General features: G+C 41.6%; 1 protein-coding gene across 1 annotated transcript; it reads right to left on the bottom strand.

Annotated features, from left to right (window-relative positions):
- Positions 1-13,080: 13,080 nt before the first annotated feature.
- On the bottom strand, positions 13,081-15,084 carry LOC110931955. The gene has a single exon (XM_022175325.2). The coding sequence runs from the start codon at positions 15,082-15,084 to the stop codon at positions 13,081-13,083; it is 2,004 nt and encodes a 667-aa protein (XP_022031017.2).
- Between the last annotated feature and the right edge of the window lie 4,302 nt (positions 15,085-19,386).

Genomic DNA, 19,386 nt, shown 5'->3' with positions numbered 1-19,386 from the left:
CGCCCTTGAATTCATCGATGATGCAAAACACATTAGGAAAATTACTAGAATAGACAAGTTGATCTTCAAAGTTAATTACGTGTAAACAAGCGTGGTTAAAGATGAACATTGTAGCTAAAAGATTAGCCCTTCCCTTGCCAATAAAGATGGAGACAAAAAAGCCAACTAGGAGACACCAAATAGGACTCGCAGGCTTAAATATCTTACACAAAAACTCACGTGAAGTATATCCACAAAAAAATCGAAAAATGGCGCGTAAAGCAAAGGCTAAATAGCCTATAAATGAAAAGGCGTATGCTTGATTGCCGGCATATGAAAAAAACATCACGGGCTACATAGCTTATAACTAAAAACAAAAAGCTACTTAGCACTATTTTACACGTGTCTTTATTTGACTAACTATTATATGGAGCCTTTTGTATTTCACTATGAGTTTTCTTGCAGGCTAAGCCCTAGTCGTCTTAGTCAGCGGATCCTATTTGTTATCTCTTGATTGACTATTATTATTTTTATATATTTTGTCAAAGCTGAATATGCATGTCTATTCTATTAAGTTTAATTTTCAATAATTTTTGCAAAAACGTATTTACGGCGGATCGCACGACTAGCAAAAGAAAAGATCTTTATAGTTGGTGAATTGTACGCAAAACAAGTATTTTTTAAGTCCATTATCTCGGTTTGTCGCTTTAAACTTTCTATTTTATATTTTAGAAATAAATTTTGCATTTTCCTCTCAGAATTTTAAAATATCAAATAAACTTAAACAGATGTTGTCAATGGATAATATATAATACTCTTCAAGTTGTATGATGTTCAAGTTTCTTAAGTTTAACTAAAACTGTATCTTAAATTTCACATTTTATAATTTAGCATGGTCAACTTTCATTCCAATCTATTTGTTTTCGTAAGAAGTAACATGCATGCTAGATACAATTTTAGGTTACATAAAAAAGTTTTAGAGTAAACTGCCATTTTGGTCCCTAAGTTTTGGTCACTTTAGTCCAAAACTCAAATCTTTTAAATCTGGGTCCTTGTGGTTTCACTTTTATTGCTATTTTGGTCCAAAAATGAAATCAACTAATATTTGGCTAATAAAATCCTGTTATTTTGTCATTTTCCTCAGGGGTAAAATGGCCAAATATCAGCTGATTCCATTAATTTAATTAATAATGTGTTATAATAAAATTATATTGACCGTTTTGCCCCTAAGGAAATGACAAAATAATAGGATTTTATTAGCCAAATATTAGCTGATTTCATTTTTGGACCAAAATGACAATAAAAGTGAAACCACAGGGACCCAGATTTAAAAGGTTTGAGTTTTGGACTAAAGTGTCAAAAGTGATCAAACCTCAGGGACCAAAATGGCAGTTTACTCAAAGTTTTAAAAGCCAAAATTACACCAAACAAACCAATTTAAAGTCGGGATTTTCGATCTACTTTTGACCCTAAAAATGAGTTTGTTTTGATCTCCTCAGTCACTTGGCCGTGGAAAGAGTTAAAATAATGATAAAATATTGAAAAGTTTAAGATAGCAAATGTGTAAGGTATCGTGTTATTAGGGTATAAGGGGCACTACTTAGGTTCTCTTTGTTAGTTAGATGGGCATTGTGGCTACACTCAGGGGCGGATCTAATGTAGGTTGAGGCGTAGCACGGGCTACGGCTCAACTTTTTTCCGGTAATGTAAAATTTTATTTTATTTTTTTCGATTTTTATACTAAGGACACCCCTCAATAAGTACTAGGACACCCCTGAAAAAAAATTTTACAGACTGAAATTAAGCCCAAATAATACTGATTATATTAGCCCAAAAAACTAAATGATAGCCCAATAGTAATTAGCCCAAATAACCAAATAATAACCCAATAGTGTATTAGATTGAATGTGATATGCTCAATATTGATTCGTTAACCTAAATACTAATAACTTAAAAAAAAACTAGTTTATAAAATTTAATTCGGTAAGGCCTAAGGGGCCTTTTTTGGCTTACCCAGGGCACTTGAATTTTCAGGATCGGCCCTGCCCCGTAATGTAGGTAAAAAAAATTTTGTTCTATAAAAGTATCGTAACAAAATTTGGGATACCCCTGAATATTTCTTCTAGTTCCACCACTGGCTACACTATTGCATGCATATTGGGTAGGGGTGGAGGGTAGTAGTCATCGAGCCGGGTAATGCATGTGTGTGTGTGTTTGGCCGTTAAAAGTACGATGATTAGGGTAGTTACGATGTGATGCCACTATGTCTTAAGTAACTAGAGTAGTTTTAATACCCTTTACCCAAAAAACTAGAGTAGTTTTAATAAAAATTGAGATGCATGTGTGTGATTTGTTATGCAATGAAGGTACTTAGGGCAACGAAAATAATTCCCCTTATACCCTTATATAATAAATTCTTCTATAATTTTATTTCATTCTTTAGGATTTTAGCAATTAAGAAAAGGAGATTACGATGATTTGAGTGAAGTTCAGATACAAAGGGCTTTATCGTACAAAACGTAAGAAAGATATAAAAAAGAAAAAAAAATACGGTGACATTTTCGTAATTATTTGCTCGTATGGTAATTATCAAAATTTCTCTACAAATGATCTTGTAGGGTAATTTTGTAAAATGATCTTGTAGGGTAATTATCAAAATTACTCTTACAAGTTTATCAAACAACATACAATTCAAAATTACTCTACAAGATCATTTGTAGAGTAATTATGATACTTTACAAAATCACCCTACGAGATCAAAATTACCATACAAGATCATTTGCAGAATAATTATGATACTCTACAAAATTACTCTACAAGATCAAAATTACCTTATAAGATTATTTTATAAAATTACCTTACAAGATTATTTGTAGGGTAATTTTGATAATTAATCTACAAGTAAATAGTTACGAAAATGTCACCGCGTTTTTTTTACTTTTTCATCTTATTCATATGTTTTGTATTATAATTTATAAGGGTATTTGTATTTGATCTTGATGATTTTTAGAATATATTTGGAAAATGATTGGAAGAATGATGAAGTTTACAAATGAAAATGCGTAAACTGTGTATGAATAGATTGGTTGAGTAAACTTTTAAACTTTTGTGTCACACAACTTAAACATAACATGTGCCGGAGTTTAGGGGGGTGGGATTGTAAACTTGGAATATTATTTTATTCATTTCTTGTGCTTTGAATTTTTCAACGACACATGTGACGGGTAGCGTGTTATTAGTAACATGTTAGATACGAACAAGAGAGTTAGAGAGTATGTTTTTATCACTTTCTAACAAACTTTCAGGTATTCATACAGTTTCACTCTTCTAAAATTAACACCTGCCTAATAATAAATAAGTAACATGGTGCCTTTTTCTTCAATGATAAATACATGATTTAGTGTCATCAAAATATATTATGCAATGGGTTCCTATTAAACGAGTTAGGAGGGATGGGGTGGATGTACATGCTCGTTTGAAACTGATCAAATTTCTGACGCTCAAGAACCCCGGAGGTTTCAAGTGACACACAATGCGTGAAAGTTTGTTTTTCATAGTTGAAAGTCAGTGAAACTTGCTTCTTTTCAGTATGGAACCTATTGATCTACTGCTTAGCCATGCTATCTGTAGTAACCAGTGGCGGAGCTTGACCAAAAATTCCGGGGGCGGAAAGTCATGGACCCAATTTATATATTACATAAATATTTAGGCAAAATAATTAGGGGGCGATCCTTTATAATTTTAATTTTTTTTCGACGAAACATCAGAAATCTTACACTTCTAACCGAAACATTAGGGGGGGGGGGTGGTGCACCCCCGGGTATCAACTAAGCTAAGCCCCAGGTAGTAAGTACGTGATCAATATAAGAAGACATTGATCCATCATTAGGAACCCATTGACCATCATTAAGTACGTGATCAATATAAGAAGACATTGATCCATCATGATCAACAATTGTAACTAGGTGTATAATGACTATAAATCTATTGTAAAAAATGATAAACATGATTATGTTCGCAATCAGTGGTGTACCAAACGTATAATAACATAAATTTTAATTTTGAAAACCAAACTAGACCGTCTAGACTGACTCGTTAAACTTGGAATCAGTAGTTAAGTTATTAACAATTTGACCGACCACAAAAACAAGTTTTTTTTAATGAAACACGTAAAACTTGTAAAAACAGATCTTCTACCCCCTTCGCTAGCCAACTGATTATGTAAAAGTTTTTGTTTGTTTAGCCACCCAGTTTTTCGGGTTGGTTCGTTTCTAATGAAGTCAGCGTTAGAAAAAGTGAACCTCTTGTACTGGTAAACCTTGGAGCCGCTAACCACTATTATGAACCTTTTGGAGCCGCTAACCACTATTATGAACCTTTTCACACAAGTAACACGTGTGAACGGCCGGATTTTGTTTTTCTTTTTTGTCATGTGTAACTTTTAATACAATTTAAAGCACATGATCAGAAGCATATAAACTTAGTACATCAGCTTAACATGGAATCATGGTATACAATATCCAAGAAACCAAATGTTTAGGATCATCCATAGTGGTTTTAATTGTTTTTCTTCTTTCTCATTTTCACTTAATACTTGGTAAATATATATATTTCTTTCGAAATTTCACTTTCTAACATTTTTGAAGAAATTATAATTGCATCATGTTCTTGTAATAATATTTAGTATCCACCGGCTTCCATTGATTCTTCTCCAATATTATTATACTATAAGCAACCATGGATAGTGAGGGAATGTGATACCCAGTGGCGAAACTTGAGATTTCCGACCGGAGTGGGGGCGGAAGTCAACGGCTCTAAAAATTTCTATAAATCGGAGGATCGAAAACGTATATACCCAAAAATCGTTTGATTGAGTATATCCCCCTCTCTCACTCCTCTCAATTCCTCTCTAGTAATAATCAAATATGTTATGTTCGGGTGAACAACAATGACAAAAAATGTAATTTTCCAAATCTAAAGATCAAAACTGTAACATAAAGATAAGTAGTGTAGTTCTTTTTATATGTATTCTAAAAGCGTGAAGAGGGAGAAAATAATAAAGAATATCAAATTTCATGACTTTATGTTTAAACCTAGAGCTATGCGTCGCCGCGTTGCGGGACGCTAAACCTAGTATTTCTTTGTTTAATAATATGTACGTCTTTATGTCAGTTAATTATACCTGCTACTTATAACACGATATCAAAAAAGATACATCAAATTAACCAATCAAAGAAAAACAGTACCATAGTTATGATAAAAAAAAAATAACTAAAACGATGAGAAGCTTATAATTTAGAGTTGGGGGCAAAACAATAATTTGTTAGAACCAATTAGCGAGTGCTAGGCGGCTGTTTGGCATTAATAAAAACAAAATTGAGTCAACCAAGTAATATAAAACACTACCATGGTTTTGCCCAAAAAAACGATGGCAATATTGCAATTTTTAGCTGAGGTAAAATCGTAATTTTAAAATGGAGGTAAAATAATATTTTGAATGGAGGGCAAAACCATTTTTTTATTTTGAAATGGGGGCAAAATCGTAATATTTTAACTGCGGGCAAAATTCTAACTTTTAGCTGGGAGCAAAATTATAATTTTAAACTGGGAACCAAATCGTAATTTGGCAGGACTCTAGCTGAGGGCAAAACCATAATTTTATTTTGAACTGGGGCAAATTTGTATTTTTTAACTGAGTGCAAAATCGTAAATTTAAGCAGAGGGCAAAAGCAAAATTTCATTTTGAATCGGGGGCAACATCGTAATTTTACACTTGGGATAAAAATTGTAACTTGGCATGACCAATAAATAACTATTATATTATATGAAAAAAGGAAAAAAAAACAAAAAAAATAACAAATAAAAGTGGTCGCCACTTTTGGCCAATCACATGGTTTCATTATTCCCGCCGGCCACTGTTATTTGTATGTATTGTAAATGTAAATGTAAATGTAAATGCGGTATTAAAATGAGCTAAAGGAATAATAATAAAAATAGAAGGGATGTATTATTTCTGTTTGTGTAAACAATGACGGATTCATAAATTTTTTCCAATGAGTTTTTTTTATAGTTTATCACTATTTTTTTCTGAATCATAAAAGGTTTCACTAATTCTTACTATTTTTCTCCAAACTAACTGAGTTCCTAGAAACCCACAAAATATGGCTAAATCCGTCACTGTGTATAAAGTGAAACTGTAAAAAAAAAAACATCATCTCTTTAGGCCATGTGTGGTCAGAAAGCCCTTTTGGGGCGTTATGCGACAAGTGTCATGCCACGTCATAAAATGACTTTATAGGGCGTTATATCACTAGAGCGTGTAGTTATAAAACCACTATCTCATCATCATTACTCAATTAATTAATTTTTAATTTTTTATAATTAATTTCTAACTTTATAAAATTAAAAACCATTAAATTAAACTAAAAAACATTACACTAAAATAAAAAAAAAAAACATTACAATAAAATTAAAAAAAACATTACACTAAAATAAAATAAAAAAAACTCAAAGGTTATATTTTTTCCGATTCGCTCCTTTTGTGCCAACGCCATCTTCAACGCTTTTCCGGTTAGGTGGTCGTGCGGTTTCGAGTCGAATTCAAAGTCATGAGCCCATTGTCTATCTCGCATAATCTCGGTCACTTCGCGGTTCTCTTCCATTCGTTTAGTCCCTAGTTCGTGTATGTCTTGAAGGCGTCGGTTTATCTCCGAAAATGCATTAGTCATTTCGGATCCCATCGACGATGACCCGGGCTTTTTCGATCTTGCATCGCTTATTCTTCCGGCGGGTCGTGGTAGCTCTTCCGCCGGCTCTTCATCCGGAATATCATCGTTTACGTCGGTGTTTCGAGCGCCGGAGGTTGGCATTTCGGGTTCACCCGACTCGTTGGTTTTTTTATCTCTTTGACGGCCTTTTATTTGCCAACTGACCGATATTCGTAGGAACGTCGGCCCATTTGGGCTATTCCGAAGAATCTGTCAACATTTGAAGTACGGGAAATTACCTTGACTTGCTTAGTGCCCCGCGATGCGCGCGGGGCAAAAACTAGTTTAAATACATTTACCATCAGAGGGAATAGTGCCAGACAGACAGCTGTCTGGCACCCCCTCATTAGTCGATTCTTTTTGTATATAACTTTTAAACTTTCAGCTTTGCTAATAAAGGGGTTTCGTCCCCCCTGTTTTTGAAAAGTTTTCTTCATATTGGTTTAACTTTGTTTATATGCGTGTTTAGTCACTCTACTTCAACTTTGGTATTATACATGTTTAGTCCCTCTATTTTTATTCTTACAAGTAATTGATTGTCGCTTTTTTATTTTACTTTTAAACCTTCAACTTCGTTAATATACGTGTTTAGCCCCTTTGTTTTTAGAAAAGAAAACTTTCTTTTTATTGGTTAACTTTGGTTATATGCGTGTTTAATCCCTCTGCTTTAACTTTTGGTTGTGTACGTGTTTATTCCTCTTACTTTTATTCCTTTTAATATTTCATCTTTTATCTCTTTCCCTTTGCTACCATAACGAATCGACTCGGGAGAATAGTGACCGTTATTGGCGGACAACCGCTAGTACTTTTGAGTTTTAATAAAGTTACTTTATAATTCCTAAATTTTATTAAAACAAAAATTCTTTGATACGGGTATTTTTATTTATATCTATTTTTTTATTATGATTGTGTTACGAGTAGTATGTACAGGTAACCAAAAAACACACGTTAATGTTATGAAATCGAGAAATATTCTGCTTACTACCCCGCAACACGGACGGGGCATAAACTAGTTAAATATTGAAGAAACACTGACCTGAACAGTACCAACGGCTTCAATGATTAGTGACTCGAACACTTGGCTGCAAAACAGAAACACCGTTAGGACTCGTTACAGGAATGGGGTTATTCCTGTAACCACCCTCCGGCGTGAGAATAAGTATTTGTTTATGAGAGAAGCTTTGGAGAAGAAGATGTATGAGAACAAGATGATCATACCTTATACGTTTGTCTCTATATATAGGTTTTCCATTAGGGTTTCCTTTATCCCAGGATGTATTCCGATAAATTAGAGATTTACACGATCTTCCCGAAAAGTTGGAGATTTAGTTGTGCACCTTCCATGTAGATATGGAAGGTTCTAGAATAAACGTTTGCATTTATATAAATATAAAAGGTTGTAACCGGGTCGGGTTGACCGAAGCGGGTCACACCTCGTCATGTCCCCCCAGTCCGAGCTCATGGAAAAAATCCATTAGGTCGGACTAAGAGAAAAAAGAAAAAGTTAGCCTATGATGATTGTTACAACGGCTTTGGGAAATGACGGCGAGAATACAGGATGTGACAGTTGGGTCATCATATTGGTGACAGCTGTTTTGTACCCCGCGTGGACACGTGTGTCCGTTCGTACATCTTTTTGAATTTGAAAAGTTGCCTTTGCGTATAAATAACGACTCCTTATGTAGGAGCTCAAATCCCTTCCCCCAAATTACTCCTTCATTATTCTTTCTACTCAATGGCTTTGAAAACGAATGAATCGTCTTCCACCGCTACCGCCCCTACCGACATACTGTTTTGTAAGTGGGGCGTAACATCCTTCAATAACCTTGTTCATGATTACGGCATTAGGGCCGAATGGAACCCTGTTTTGCCGTCGAAAACCGACACTGCCTTTCCCTTGAAGGGAGGTAAAATCACGTTGTTCAGTGATTTTTTCAAATTTTGCAATTTCCGGCTACCCATCACCAAATTCTTGAAATCAGTTCTCGATTTTTACCGTATCCACATCTCTCAAATACATCCCCTTGGCTTAGTGAGACTTCGGCAATTTGAGTATGCTTGTATAGCGCTGGGCCATATCCCAGAATTGGTTGTTTTTAGGGCTTTCTTTGTGCTTGTGTGGAAATCCCCTTTCTTTACTTTCGATCGGAGAGATACGGACGCGTCGTGCTTAAGGGATATTCCCACCAGCTCGAGGGACAAAGATTGGAAGAAAAAATTCTTCTATCTTGATGCCGCTGTTATCCCTGGGGAGATGCACTGGAGAGAGAAAGGGCCAAAGGATAAAGTGAGAGAAGATGCTCCTCCTGAGGATTCGTACACATCAAATGCCCTTTATGTGAAGCTATGTGGCCGCCCCTTTGAGTGCACAATTATCCCAGAAGGTGCGTTGGTGATGGCCGGCATGAGTTTATTGTGGCCTGATATTAAGCGTTATCCCTCATTTCAAAGAGACGATGCAGGTATGTTTACATCATCATGCCTTGCTAGTTTTGCAGTGTTTATTATTTTGTTGTTGTTTTTTATTATCCTCATATGTCACGCAGGGGAGTGGGGTATGTTCGACTTTATTTATCCACCGCGGCACCTCGCGTTGAAGCCTGCCGACCGCGTGTTGGACGAAGGGGAACCGGATGTGCTAAAGGTGCATCTTGAGCAGTTTCTTCTGCCCGCTATTCCGGCGGACCCCACGGCGTACATTACTCCGTTGCCAAGTGCGGCGATTACCGCCGTGTCAATGTCGGAGAAAAAACCTGCCCGAATAAAGCTGACCGGGAAGAAACACACAGCAATTCATGGGAGTGTGCCCGTAATGGAGGAAACGTCCAGTGTGGGGCGTGATGTTCCCTTGGTCGCCGACCTGACCAGTCCAAGTCGTGCCTCGAAGAAAAGAAAAACCTTTGTCGCGCCTACTCTAAGCGCCTTTGAAGCGGTACAGGCTGCTTGTGCTTTCTCACCAGGTATCTATTGCTAACTACCATTATAGCGTACTAGCGTTCACGTTGCTAACATCCTACTATGTTTATTCTACAGGTACCTCTGTGGGAGTGTCAGCTGGAGTTGCGATACCAACCCTTGTGCCCACTGTGGGGTTGTCGTGCCCTGGAACTAGTGTTAGTATGTCCACGGCCCCGAAGTCCTTGGCCTCCGTTACTGCCGCTGTGAGCTGTGTCATGCCCCTCCCTATTCCTACATTATCAGTAGCTGTAACTGTTGATCCGCTATCTTCACTACGGACAGACGGTCTTGATACACCTGTGATTGACTCGCCCAGGGGCATTTTTGCTGATCTGGATAAAGATGCCGCTACCGTGTCGGCAGCGCAGGAGGTGACTAGCGTGGGTGGTGGCGAAACTCGGGGATCAAGCAGCGGTATCGCTGACGACGGTGTCCGTCTAATTGACGACCTATTTATACCAACTGTTCGTTGGGATCCCCATGCTCAAGATAGGCGCTACCATCCTCAATGGAAAATCGCTGAATCATCAAGACTGATCTTCCCCCCTGTGGTTCAACACTGGGTCGAGCGGGCGTATCCTCCTGCCGAAGCGGCGTACGTTGAGGGTTTAAACAATGAAGATTTGATGAATTCCTCAATATCTGATTCTGTGAACCTACCACGAAGGTTGGTAGAGATCCATCGCCGGTGGATGCATGATAACACCCAACTTCATCAGGCCCGAGCGACTATTCAAGAACTGAGGGACGAAAAGCATCGCCTAGAAAGTCAACTTCAAACTGTGGGGTTAAGGGAGGCCAGATTCTTGTCGGAGAAAAACAAGGCTGAGGAAGATTTGCAGAGGGTGACTAACCATCTTGCTGAGGAACGGATCTTATGGGCCCGCGATATGGCGGAAAAAGATCGGGTTTTGGCTCAGGCTAAGAATGTACAGGAGGAGTTGGAACGTAAAGCTATAGCGGAGGCTCAGAAGGTGAGACTCGAGTTATCAGCTCAATTGGAAAAATTTCGTGTTGACACTGATTTTGTGTCTCAGGTTCAGGAGCGGTACCAAAGTTTGACAACTGAAGTAGAAGCTTCCCAAACCAAGCTCCGGCTGATGCAAGGAGAGCTGGAGGAGCGTGAAGGCAAAGTCAAGGAGTTGCAGGACCATTGTGACTCACTTGTCACTGAAAACAACAAACTTATTGTATCGTCGTCCTCTAAGTTAAAAGAGGTGGAAAACGCTCTGGCACATTCCAATGCAGAAATCGATGATTTGACCAACCAGCTAGCGGCTATGCGGGGAGATAGGAATTGGTTGATAACTAATGGGCTTGTGGGGGCGTTTGAGTATCTGCGTGAATCGTCCCACTTTACTAGCCTGATTGACCGTCTCTCCGCAGCTGCGTACCAATCCGGGCATCATGATGGTGTGTATAAGGGCTACATGGATTGTCAGCAGCTGGAGAGAGTGCCGCCTGATTTTCAAGCTATCAAGGGCAAGTTGCAGACAGATATGGTGAGCGCCCTTGAGGCGGCGTATACCGAGCCGCTGCCTTGCTATGGCGATTTAATGGATAAAGTCAATGAGGATGGAATAGAATCGCTACGCCTAATGCTGGACCCCGTGGATGAATCTGAAGAAGAATGACTGCTCCGTTTTTCTTTTTGTTGCTTGTTATGTACTCTTATTTCCTTGTTAATGATACTGTTTGAATTGGGTTTAGTGCCCATTTCTGTTTTGATTTGACAGCTAAATTAATGCAAATGTCATGATTTCTGACACCGCCGACTTGTAAAATATGGCTCTGTGACTTGTGATGATTGTTTTTCATTAATACATCCGACGTCACCACTGTCAAAACTTTTTAACTACTGCTATAAATTCACCTTTCGTTTCCTTTTTTGGTTGTGTGTTTATGATGGAAAGAAAACGATATAGACAAAGCCTCTCCGAGATCTTCCGGGTTCTTGACGCTGCCGATGGCCTGCTAATGCTGCAACACCCGGTGACAAAATCGATGCTTAGGGGGAGAAGACCCATTCCCAATGCTGCTCCGGTTCGTGCCAACCGAGCATGTCAGAGCATTGTTATTGAGGATCCTCGACCAGTGGATCCCGGAGTAAAGCTATCAGCTGATGTGCTGTCTGGTCTAATTACGGTGTACCCTGAACAGCGATACCGTCTAACGTACCAGCGCCATTCTGGTGGTCGGAGGAGGAGGCAGCAGATGGATAGCTCAAGTATGGTGGCCCCAATGGTTGATGGCTCAACTAACCATTTGGCCGGCCATCCCGTTGTGGTTGTGCATGATGATGATGATGGTGATGAGGTGGTGGTGCATACCCCTGCAGTGGTAATGGCACCCAGCCTTCCTCAGTAGGTGTTGTGAACATGTTCTGTATTTTGGTTCCCTTATGTTTGGTTTTTAGAAACAGGGACAAGTACTTGGTTTTTTGTTTTTTGAGATAGGTCATGTGCATGTGATGATGCCTATCTGTTTTGAGGCGGTGTATGTATCTATTACCAAGATACCCGCCGTAAGCGCTTGTTATCGTTAGCCCTATGACTTATATAAATGAAAAATATTTCGTCTTTAAGGGTTTTGTTTGTGTTTTTACCGTTTGATGCATTCATCGTGCGATGGTAACTTTTGTAACAAATAAACTTAAATCTTTATTAAACTTGCATGAAGTAATAAAAGAAAAGCAGAAAAAATCCCGACACGGGTTACAAATGTCAATTGGAGAAGATAGTTAACTCTTGCTGTTAGGAGCAAGGTTTTACAGGTAGCATTTCTTCAACTGGGCGATGTTCCAACTGCGCGGGACTGGCGTGCCATCTAGTCGGGATAGGCGATAGGCCCCTTTACCCAGGTCTTCTTGAATGACGTAAGGGCCTTCCAAGTTGGGACCCAGCTTTCCCGAAGGTTCCATCCGACTTGCTTCGTTGTCACGCATTACGTAATCGCCCACCTTGAAACTTAGTTTAGCCACCCGTTTGTTGTAATATTTTTCCCAACGTTTTCTTGTATCGTGCTTCGCTGATGGCGGCCGCCTCACGCCTTTCTTCCAACAGATCTAAACCTTCTCTCAGCGATTGGTCGTTGTTATTCCCTATGCTTAGACGGCGTAATGATGGTAACCCTGCTTCAGCGGGTATCATTGCCTTCATTCCGTAGGTGAGGCTGAATGGGGTTTCGTTGTTGCTAGTTTTGGGCATTGTTCTATGCGCCCAAAGTACATGTGGCAATTCTTCCACCCAGAGCTTCTCTCGTGCCCCAGTCGCTTTTTGATTCCTTCTAGTAAACTCCTATTCGCCCGCTCCACCTGTCCGTTACCCTGTGGGTGTGCAACCGACGTGAAAATCTGCTGGATGTGGAGGTCAGTGCACTATTCCTGGAAAATTCTATCTGTGAACTGTGTCCCATTGTCGCTTACCAGGTAGAGCGGTAACCCGAACCTGCACACGATGTGCTCCCAGAGGAATTTTTTGGCGTTTTCCGCCGTTATCTTAGCCAAAGGTTTTGCCTCCACCCATTTGGTGAAGTAATCGACCGCCACAATTAGGTACTTCAACTTTCCGGGGGCCGGCGGGAAAGGTCCTACGATATCCACAGCCCATTTCTGGAAAGGCCACGCTGCTGTTACCGGTACCAGGCTGTTTTTGGGCCGTATCGTCTGAGGAGCAAACTTTTGGCAACTGCGGCATTTTCGCAGTTCCGTTACAGCGTCCTCATGCATCCCGGGCCAGTAATATCCTGCGTTATGGATTTTGGCCACCACTGCTCTAGGTCCGGCGTGTATGCCGCATATACCCGCGTGAATCTCTCCGATGAGGTACTTTGCCTCTATTGGGGAAACGCATCGCAGCAACGGACCTAAGTAAGATTTTCGGTATAGGATACCATCGTTGACTTCATATTGCAGCGCTTTCGTTTGTATCTTTTGCGCCTCGCCCTTGGCAGGAGGTAATTCACCTGTTACGAGAAAGCGTAGAATCGGAGTATACCAGCAAGGTTCTTCTGTTGTGACAGCGGAAACACTCCGCGGTTCTATTGAAGGTGTCTGCAACGTTTCGACTTTGACTTCCTTTTCCATGCCTGAGGTAGCGAGTTTGCTTATGGCGTCTGCTATTTGATTCTTCCCTCTATGCACATGGTTGAGTGTGACCTTGTCGAAGGAATCCATTAGTTCTTTAGTTTTTGCCAGGTATTTTGCCATCGCCTCGTCTTTGGCTTCGTACGTTTCGTTGACCTGATTGTTGACCAGCAGCGAGTCGACGTATGCGTATACCCTGGCTGCCCCCATGGATTTTGCCATCCGTAACCCTGCCAATAATGCCTCGTATTCCGCTTCGTTATTAGAGCACTCGAAGTCAAAACGTAAGGCGTACATTAGCCTGACTTGATCTGGACTTATCAGCATTAGGCCTGCACCGGACCCCTTTCCACTAGATGATCCATCCGTGTATAACTTCCAAGTCTGCCTCGCAGTGCTGGACTCTGGTATATCTTGGATGACCGGGTCCGTAACGACCTCTCCTTCTGGTATTTCGGCTAAGAAATCAGCAATCACTTGCCCCTTAACCGCCGTTCGCTTCTGATATTCGATATCTAGGGCCCCTAGCTCGATGGCCCATTTAGCCAACCTGCCCGAGACCTCTGGTTTGTGCAAGACCTGCTGTAGCGGATAGTTGGTTAAGATTTGTACACGGTGTGCCTGAAAATATATTCTTAATCGCCTCGTGGCGTGCACTAATGCTAAAACTAGCTTTTCCAGTGTAGGGTAGCGCGTTTCAGGCCCCGCTAACACCCGGCTTATGTAGTATATTGGTGTTTGTTTCCCTTCTCGTTCAACCATGAGCACGGCGCTCACCGCCGTGTGAGCTGCCGCTAAATACATTTTTAGCATTTCACCGGGTCTAGGCGCGGTCAACGTGGGTAACCTTTCTATAAAACGCTTCATTTCCTGCAGAGCCTGTTCCGCTCCGCTGGTCCATTTGAAATTCTTCTTATCGAGGCAATCTTTTAGCGTTTTTATGAATGGCAATGACTTTTCAGCATGCCTTGCTAAGAACCTGTTGATTGCTACCAGTCGTCCATTTAGAGCTTGAGCTTCCTTCAGCGTTCGGGGAGAAGGCATTCGCGATATGGCGGATACTTTTTCCGGGTTAGCTTTAAAACCGTCTCGGGTGACTACTACCCCCAGGAACTTCCCCTCTTCCACCCCAAACGAACATTTCTTTGGATTTAACTTTATGTTGTACTCTCTGAGTCGCTGGAAAGTTTCCTCTATATCTGCCAACATTTGTTTTTCTTCGCTGCTTTTGATTACGAGGTCGTCTACATAGACTTCCAAATTTCGCCCGATCTGTGTTTCGAACACCTTGTCCATGAGCCTCTGTTAGGTAGCCCCTGCGTTTCGTAGCCCGAAAGGCATTTTGGTGTAACAGAAGATGCCAACGTCAGTGTGGAACGCCGTTTTCTCTTCGTCTTCTTTGGACATTTTGATTTGGTGGTACCCTTTATACGCGTCTAGGAAACACTTGAATCGATAGGGTACCAGGGAATCGACCTTTAAATCAATCTCGGGCAACGGGTACGCGTCTTTTGGACATGCCTTGTTTAGGTCTTTAAAATCGATGCACATTCGCCATGTGCCATCTGGTTTCTTTACCATGACCGGGTTGGACACCCAAGTATGGTACTGCGTTTCCCTGAGAATTCCAGCTTCCACTAACTTGCGTACTTCCTTAACGACCGCCGCCCGGCGGTCCGGGGCCATGCTGCGTTTACCCTGAGCGACTGGCTTAACGCCTGGGAGTGTGGCGAGCTTATGTTCCGCTTTATCGCGGGGGACTCCCGTCATATCGGAGTGCTCGAAAGCGAAGATGTCTGCATTTCTTTTAACAATTGCTTCAAATCGCTCTTCACTTCTGGGGACAGAGTGTCCCCAATTGTGACCATTTGGTCCGGGTGGCGCGTGCTCAATACCCACCTTTCTGGTCCCGTGGCCCCCGTGGGCCCTTGGCGACATCGTTTGGTGTCCAATACTTCTCCGATTCTATCGCGAAATACGGTAGCGATACCTTGCGGTGTTGGGAACTTCATAAAACCTCTCGCCGTGGAGACTATGGCGTCTAACTTTCCCAGAGTGAACCTTCCGATAATCACATTGTGGTATAACTCAGCGCGGACCACAAGGAAGGTTAGTAGTATGGTTCTTTCTTTGGGTGATTGCCCGAAAGTTACCGGGAAAGTGATTTGACCGATAGGATCGACCTTCTCTCCTGTGAAACCTTTGATAGGGGCGTGTACTGATTCAAGCAGCTTCTTATCTTCTGGTTGCATTCTGTTAAAGCAATGTTCGTAGATGATATCCTCTGAGCTTCCGGTGTCGACTAGGATCCGCCTCATGCGGTAGTCTCCTACCGCCGCGGAGATGATCAGGGCGCCTGTGGTGAGATGCAAGTCTTCCATTCGCGGTTCTATAGTCATTGTTGCCAACATCCAAGGCTCGAGCGTGGAGAAACTCCGCTTCGCCCCCCTTCCTATGTCGGCACGAACCATGTTCAACTCACGCGGCCTTTTGCCTGCCGCCTTGTCGTTCTCTTCCTTGACCACGGGCGGGCCTTGTTTGATATCTCGCACTACGTGTGCCAATTTTCCCGACTTCACGAAATATTCGATCTGTTTCTTAAGCTGGAAACAGTCGTTGGTATCGTGCCCGCTCCCCTTGTGATACTCGCAGTACTTACTCGTATCTTTGTTCGGGTTGTCTTTTAGTGGTTTTGGTGGGTTGAGCCTGAGGTTTTCTGAGGCAAGAATTTCTGCCGGAGTTTTGCTTAAATTGGGATATTCAGACCGAGGTTTTGACGTCTCATTCCTTGAATAGGAGCTTCGGTGTCTGTCATACCGCGAGTCCTTGTCGTTTCTCTGATATCGGTCTCCCCTGTGCTTGCTTTTTGACCCCTGGTGATCTTTTTCCTCCTGATTTTTCAGGGCTTCTTTCTTTCTATTGGCCGCGTGGCTGGCCGCTACCGCTTTTTCTTGTATCACATATACTTTGGCTATTCGCAGTATCTCATCTATGGTCGGGGGTACCCCGTCCCTTCCATGCAGTGTTCTTAGTAGTTCGTCATCGTTAACCCCTTGGAGGAACGCTCCGCATGCCAGATCGTTGGTGACGCCTGGTATCGCCAGGCTTTCTTTGTTGAACCTGATGATAAAGTTTTCTACCGTCTCATTGTCTCGACGACGAATATGAAGGAGTTCGTTCCTATCCTTCGTGTGTCGGCGCTGCTGACTGAACTGTAGGATAAACTTTGACTCCAAATCTTCAAAACTGTCTATCTCGCCCGTGGGTAAGCTGTCCCACCATACTCGTGCCGCTCCCACTAGGGTTTGTACGAACATTTTACACCATAAGGGCATGGGCCAGCAGGCCACTTCCCCCGCGCTCTTAAATAAATTGAGATGGTCGTCCGGGTCAGTGAGGCCATCGTACTTACCGACCGTTTGGGGCATTTTTGGTTTTTCTTTGATACGAGCTTCGGCGATCCTACGAGTGAATTTGGATCGGAATGTCGCGTCTACCGGCTTGTACGGCCTGGTTAATTCGTCTTCCTCCACATTCACGGGTTGTGCCGGTGGAACATTTACGCCCGGGGCAGGTCCTGTCCCCAGACAGGAGTTTTCCAAAGGGGTCATCCGGGGTCTGATCGCATTTTCTCTGTCGTGCACAGGTTCAGTTGGCGCTTGGGTATACATTGGTTGTGGAGTCGGAAAGTTCCACCATGGCGGCATGTAAGCCGCGTACGGCGATTGAGAGCTTCCTTGCGCTGTTCCCTGAAACGGATAAGCTGTTCCCCCGTATGAGGGTAAATACCCAAAAGGGGGCGCATAGCAATACCCCGGGAAATACATTTGATTTCCGGGTGTGACAGGGGCATTCATTACCCCCGTTGGCATGATGACCGGCTGATGAGGTGGTGTAGATAACGCCGCCGTAAGCGCGGCTGAGTATAACGGCGGCATTGGGTTAGAAACCAACGGCTGGTAGTATTGGGGAGTACTGGTTTCTGATATTAAGATACTGGGGCTCGCCGAGGTGATAACGGGAGTGGAGTAGAGGCGTGAAGCCTGTGAAAAAACAGTTGTTCCCGGAACGAATGTGTTGCCGCCCGTCCCCTCCAACCTTCTTGGTGGTGTTTGTGAGGGCATATAGAGGAAAGGGTTTGTAACCGCGGTCTGTGAAGAGACGGTGGTGATATTGTCGAAACCCGGAGGTGGCCCTTCCGCCTCGAACTCTGGATCTAACGACCTCGTGACGGCCGGGGAAGGCTGTGGAACGGTGCTGGTTCCCGTCCCTAGTGCCAAATTGTTACTTGTCAATGTCTGACCAGCCATGTTCTCCTCACTTGTCATGAAGTTCTTGTCGCTAAATAGGTCCCACGGATGGCGCTAATGAAGAAACACTGACCTGAACAGTACCAACGGCTTCAATGATTAGTGACTCGAACACTTGGCTGCAAAACAGAAACACCGTTAGGACTCGTTACAGGAATGGGGTTATTCCTGTAACCACCCTCCGGCGTGAGAATAAGTATTTGTTTATGAGAGAAGCTTTGGAGAAGAAGATGTATGAGAACAAGATGATCATACCTTATACGTTTGTCTCTATATATAGGTTTTCCATTAGGGTTTCCTTTATCCCAGGATGTATTCCGATAAATTAGAGATTTACACGACCCGAAAAGTTGGAGATTTAGTTGTGCACCTTCCATGTAGATATGGAAGGTTCTAGAATAAACGTTTGCATTTATATAAATATAAAATGTTGTAACCGGGTCGGGTTGACCGAAGCGGGTCACACCTCGTCAAATATATATTGTACAAAACCGATCTTTTTCTTTGATATTGCAAATTGGATTACAGATAAAATCGTTGAGTCATTCAATCTTTCTATAAATTTCTTTTAAATCAGTAAATACCACTTGCTTAATGCAAATAATATTATTTATAATTTATGTTAAAAAAACTCAACTTCTTTGCTTAATGTGTCGAGGTCCAGTATATTATTTTAATGATATACGTAAGCTATTGTAGAAATTCCAATGAATAATATCTTTTGAAACAACATATATGCACGTTTGTAATGTCAAGCATATTATTTAATACTTAACATTTGCTATTTATTAATATTTTTATTTTCATTTTATAATCTTGCACGTATATAGTACAATGTATATGTATCTTCTGAATATATAAAAAGATACGCTGACATGATTGTTGATGCAACAAACACGGGACCAAGGATGGTAGCTTAGCTGGTTAGGCAAAAGGGCTGAAGGGTTCAGTTTTGCCTAACGCAGGTCGCGGGGTCCCTCCACGTTTGCAAAACGTGGAAGGAGGTTCACTAGTATGATTGAGATATTTGCTTTGAAGTTCTTTCTTCGAGACTAGCTCGAATCCAGAAAAGAAAGCAAATGGGATGAATCTGATGAAGAGTTATTTGGAGGTGACAAAGAACTCTTGAATGACAAGAGATTAAGGAATCTCTGCTTTTCGGAATGTCTAGGAAGTGTCTTCGAGCTGTCTTCTTATAGTGGAAGACATCTCTCGAAATGGTATGGATTATACTAGTGGAACCTGTTTGCTTATGGAGGGTTTCCCCTTTTGGGGTTCAAGGCTTTGG

The sequence above is a fragment of the Helianthus annuus genome, chromosome 1 (assembly GCF_002127325.2).
Source record: "Helianthus annuus cultivar XRQ/B chromosome 1, HanXRQr2.0-SUNRISE, whole genome shotgun sequence".
Taxonomy (NCBI): domain Eukaryota; kingdom Viridiplantae; phylum Streptophyta; class Magnoliopsida; order Asterales; family Asteraceae; genus Helianthus; species Helianthus annuus.
The sequence above is the reverse complement of the archived record's forward strand: the minus strand, read 5'-3'. Positions and strand labels throughout refer to the sequence as shown.

What these genes read in the sequence shown, in the direction of transcription:
- LOC110931955 (XM_022175325.2), bottom strand. Translation starts at nt 15,084, where the DNA reads ATGGACAAGGTGTTCGAAACACAGATCGGGCGAAATTTGGAAGTCTAT.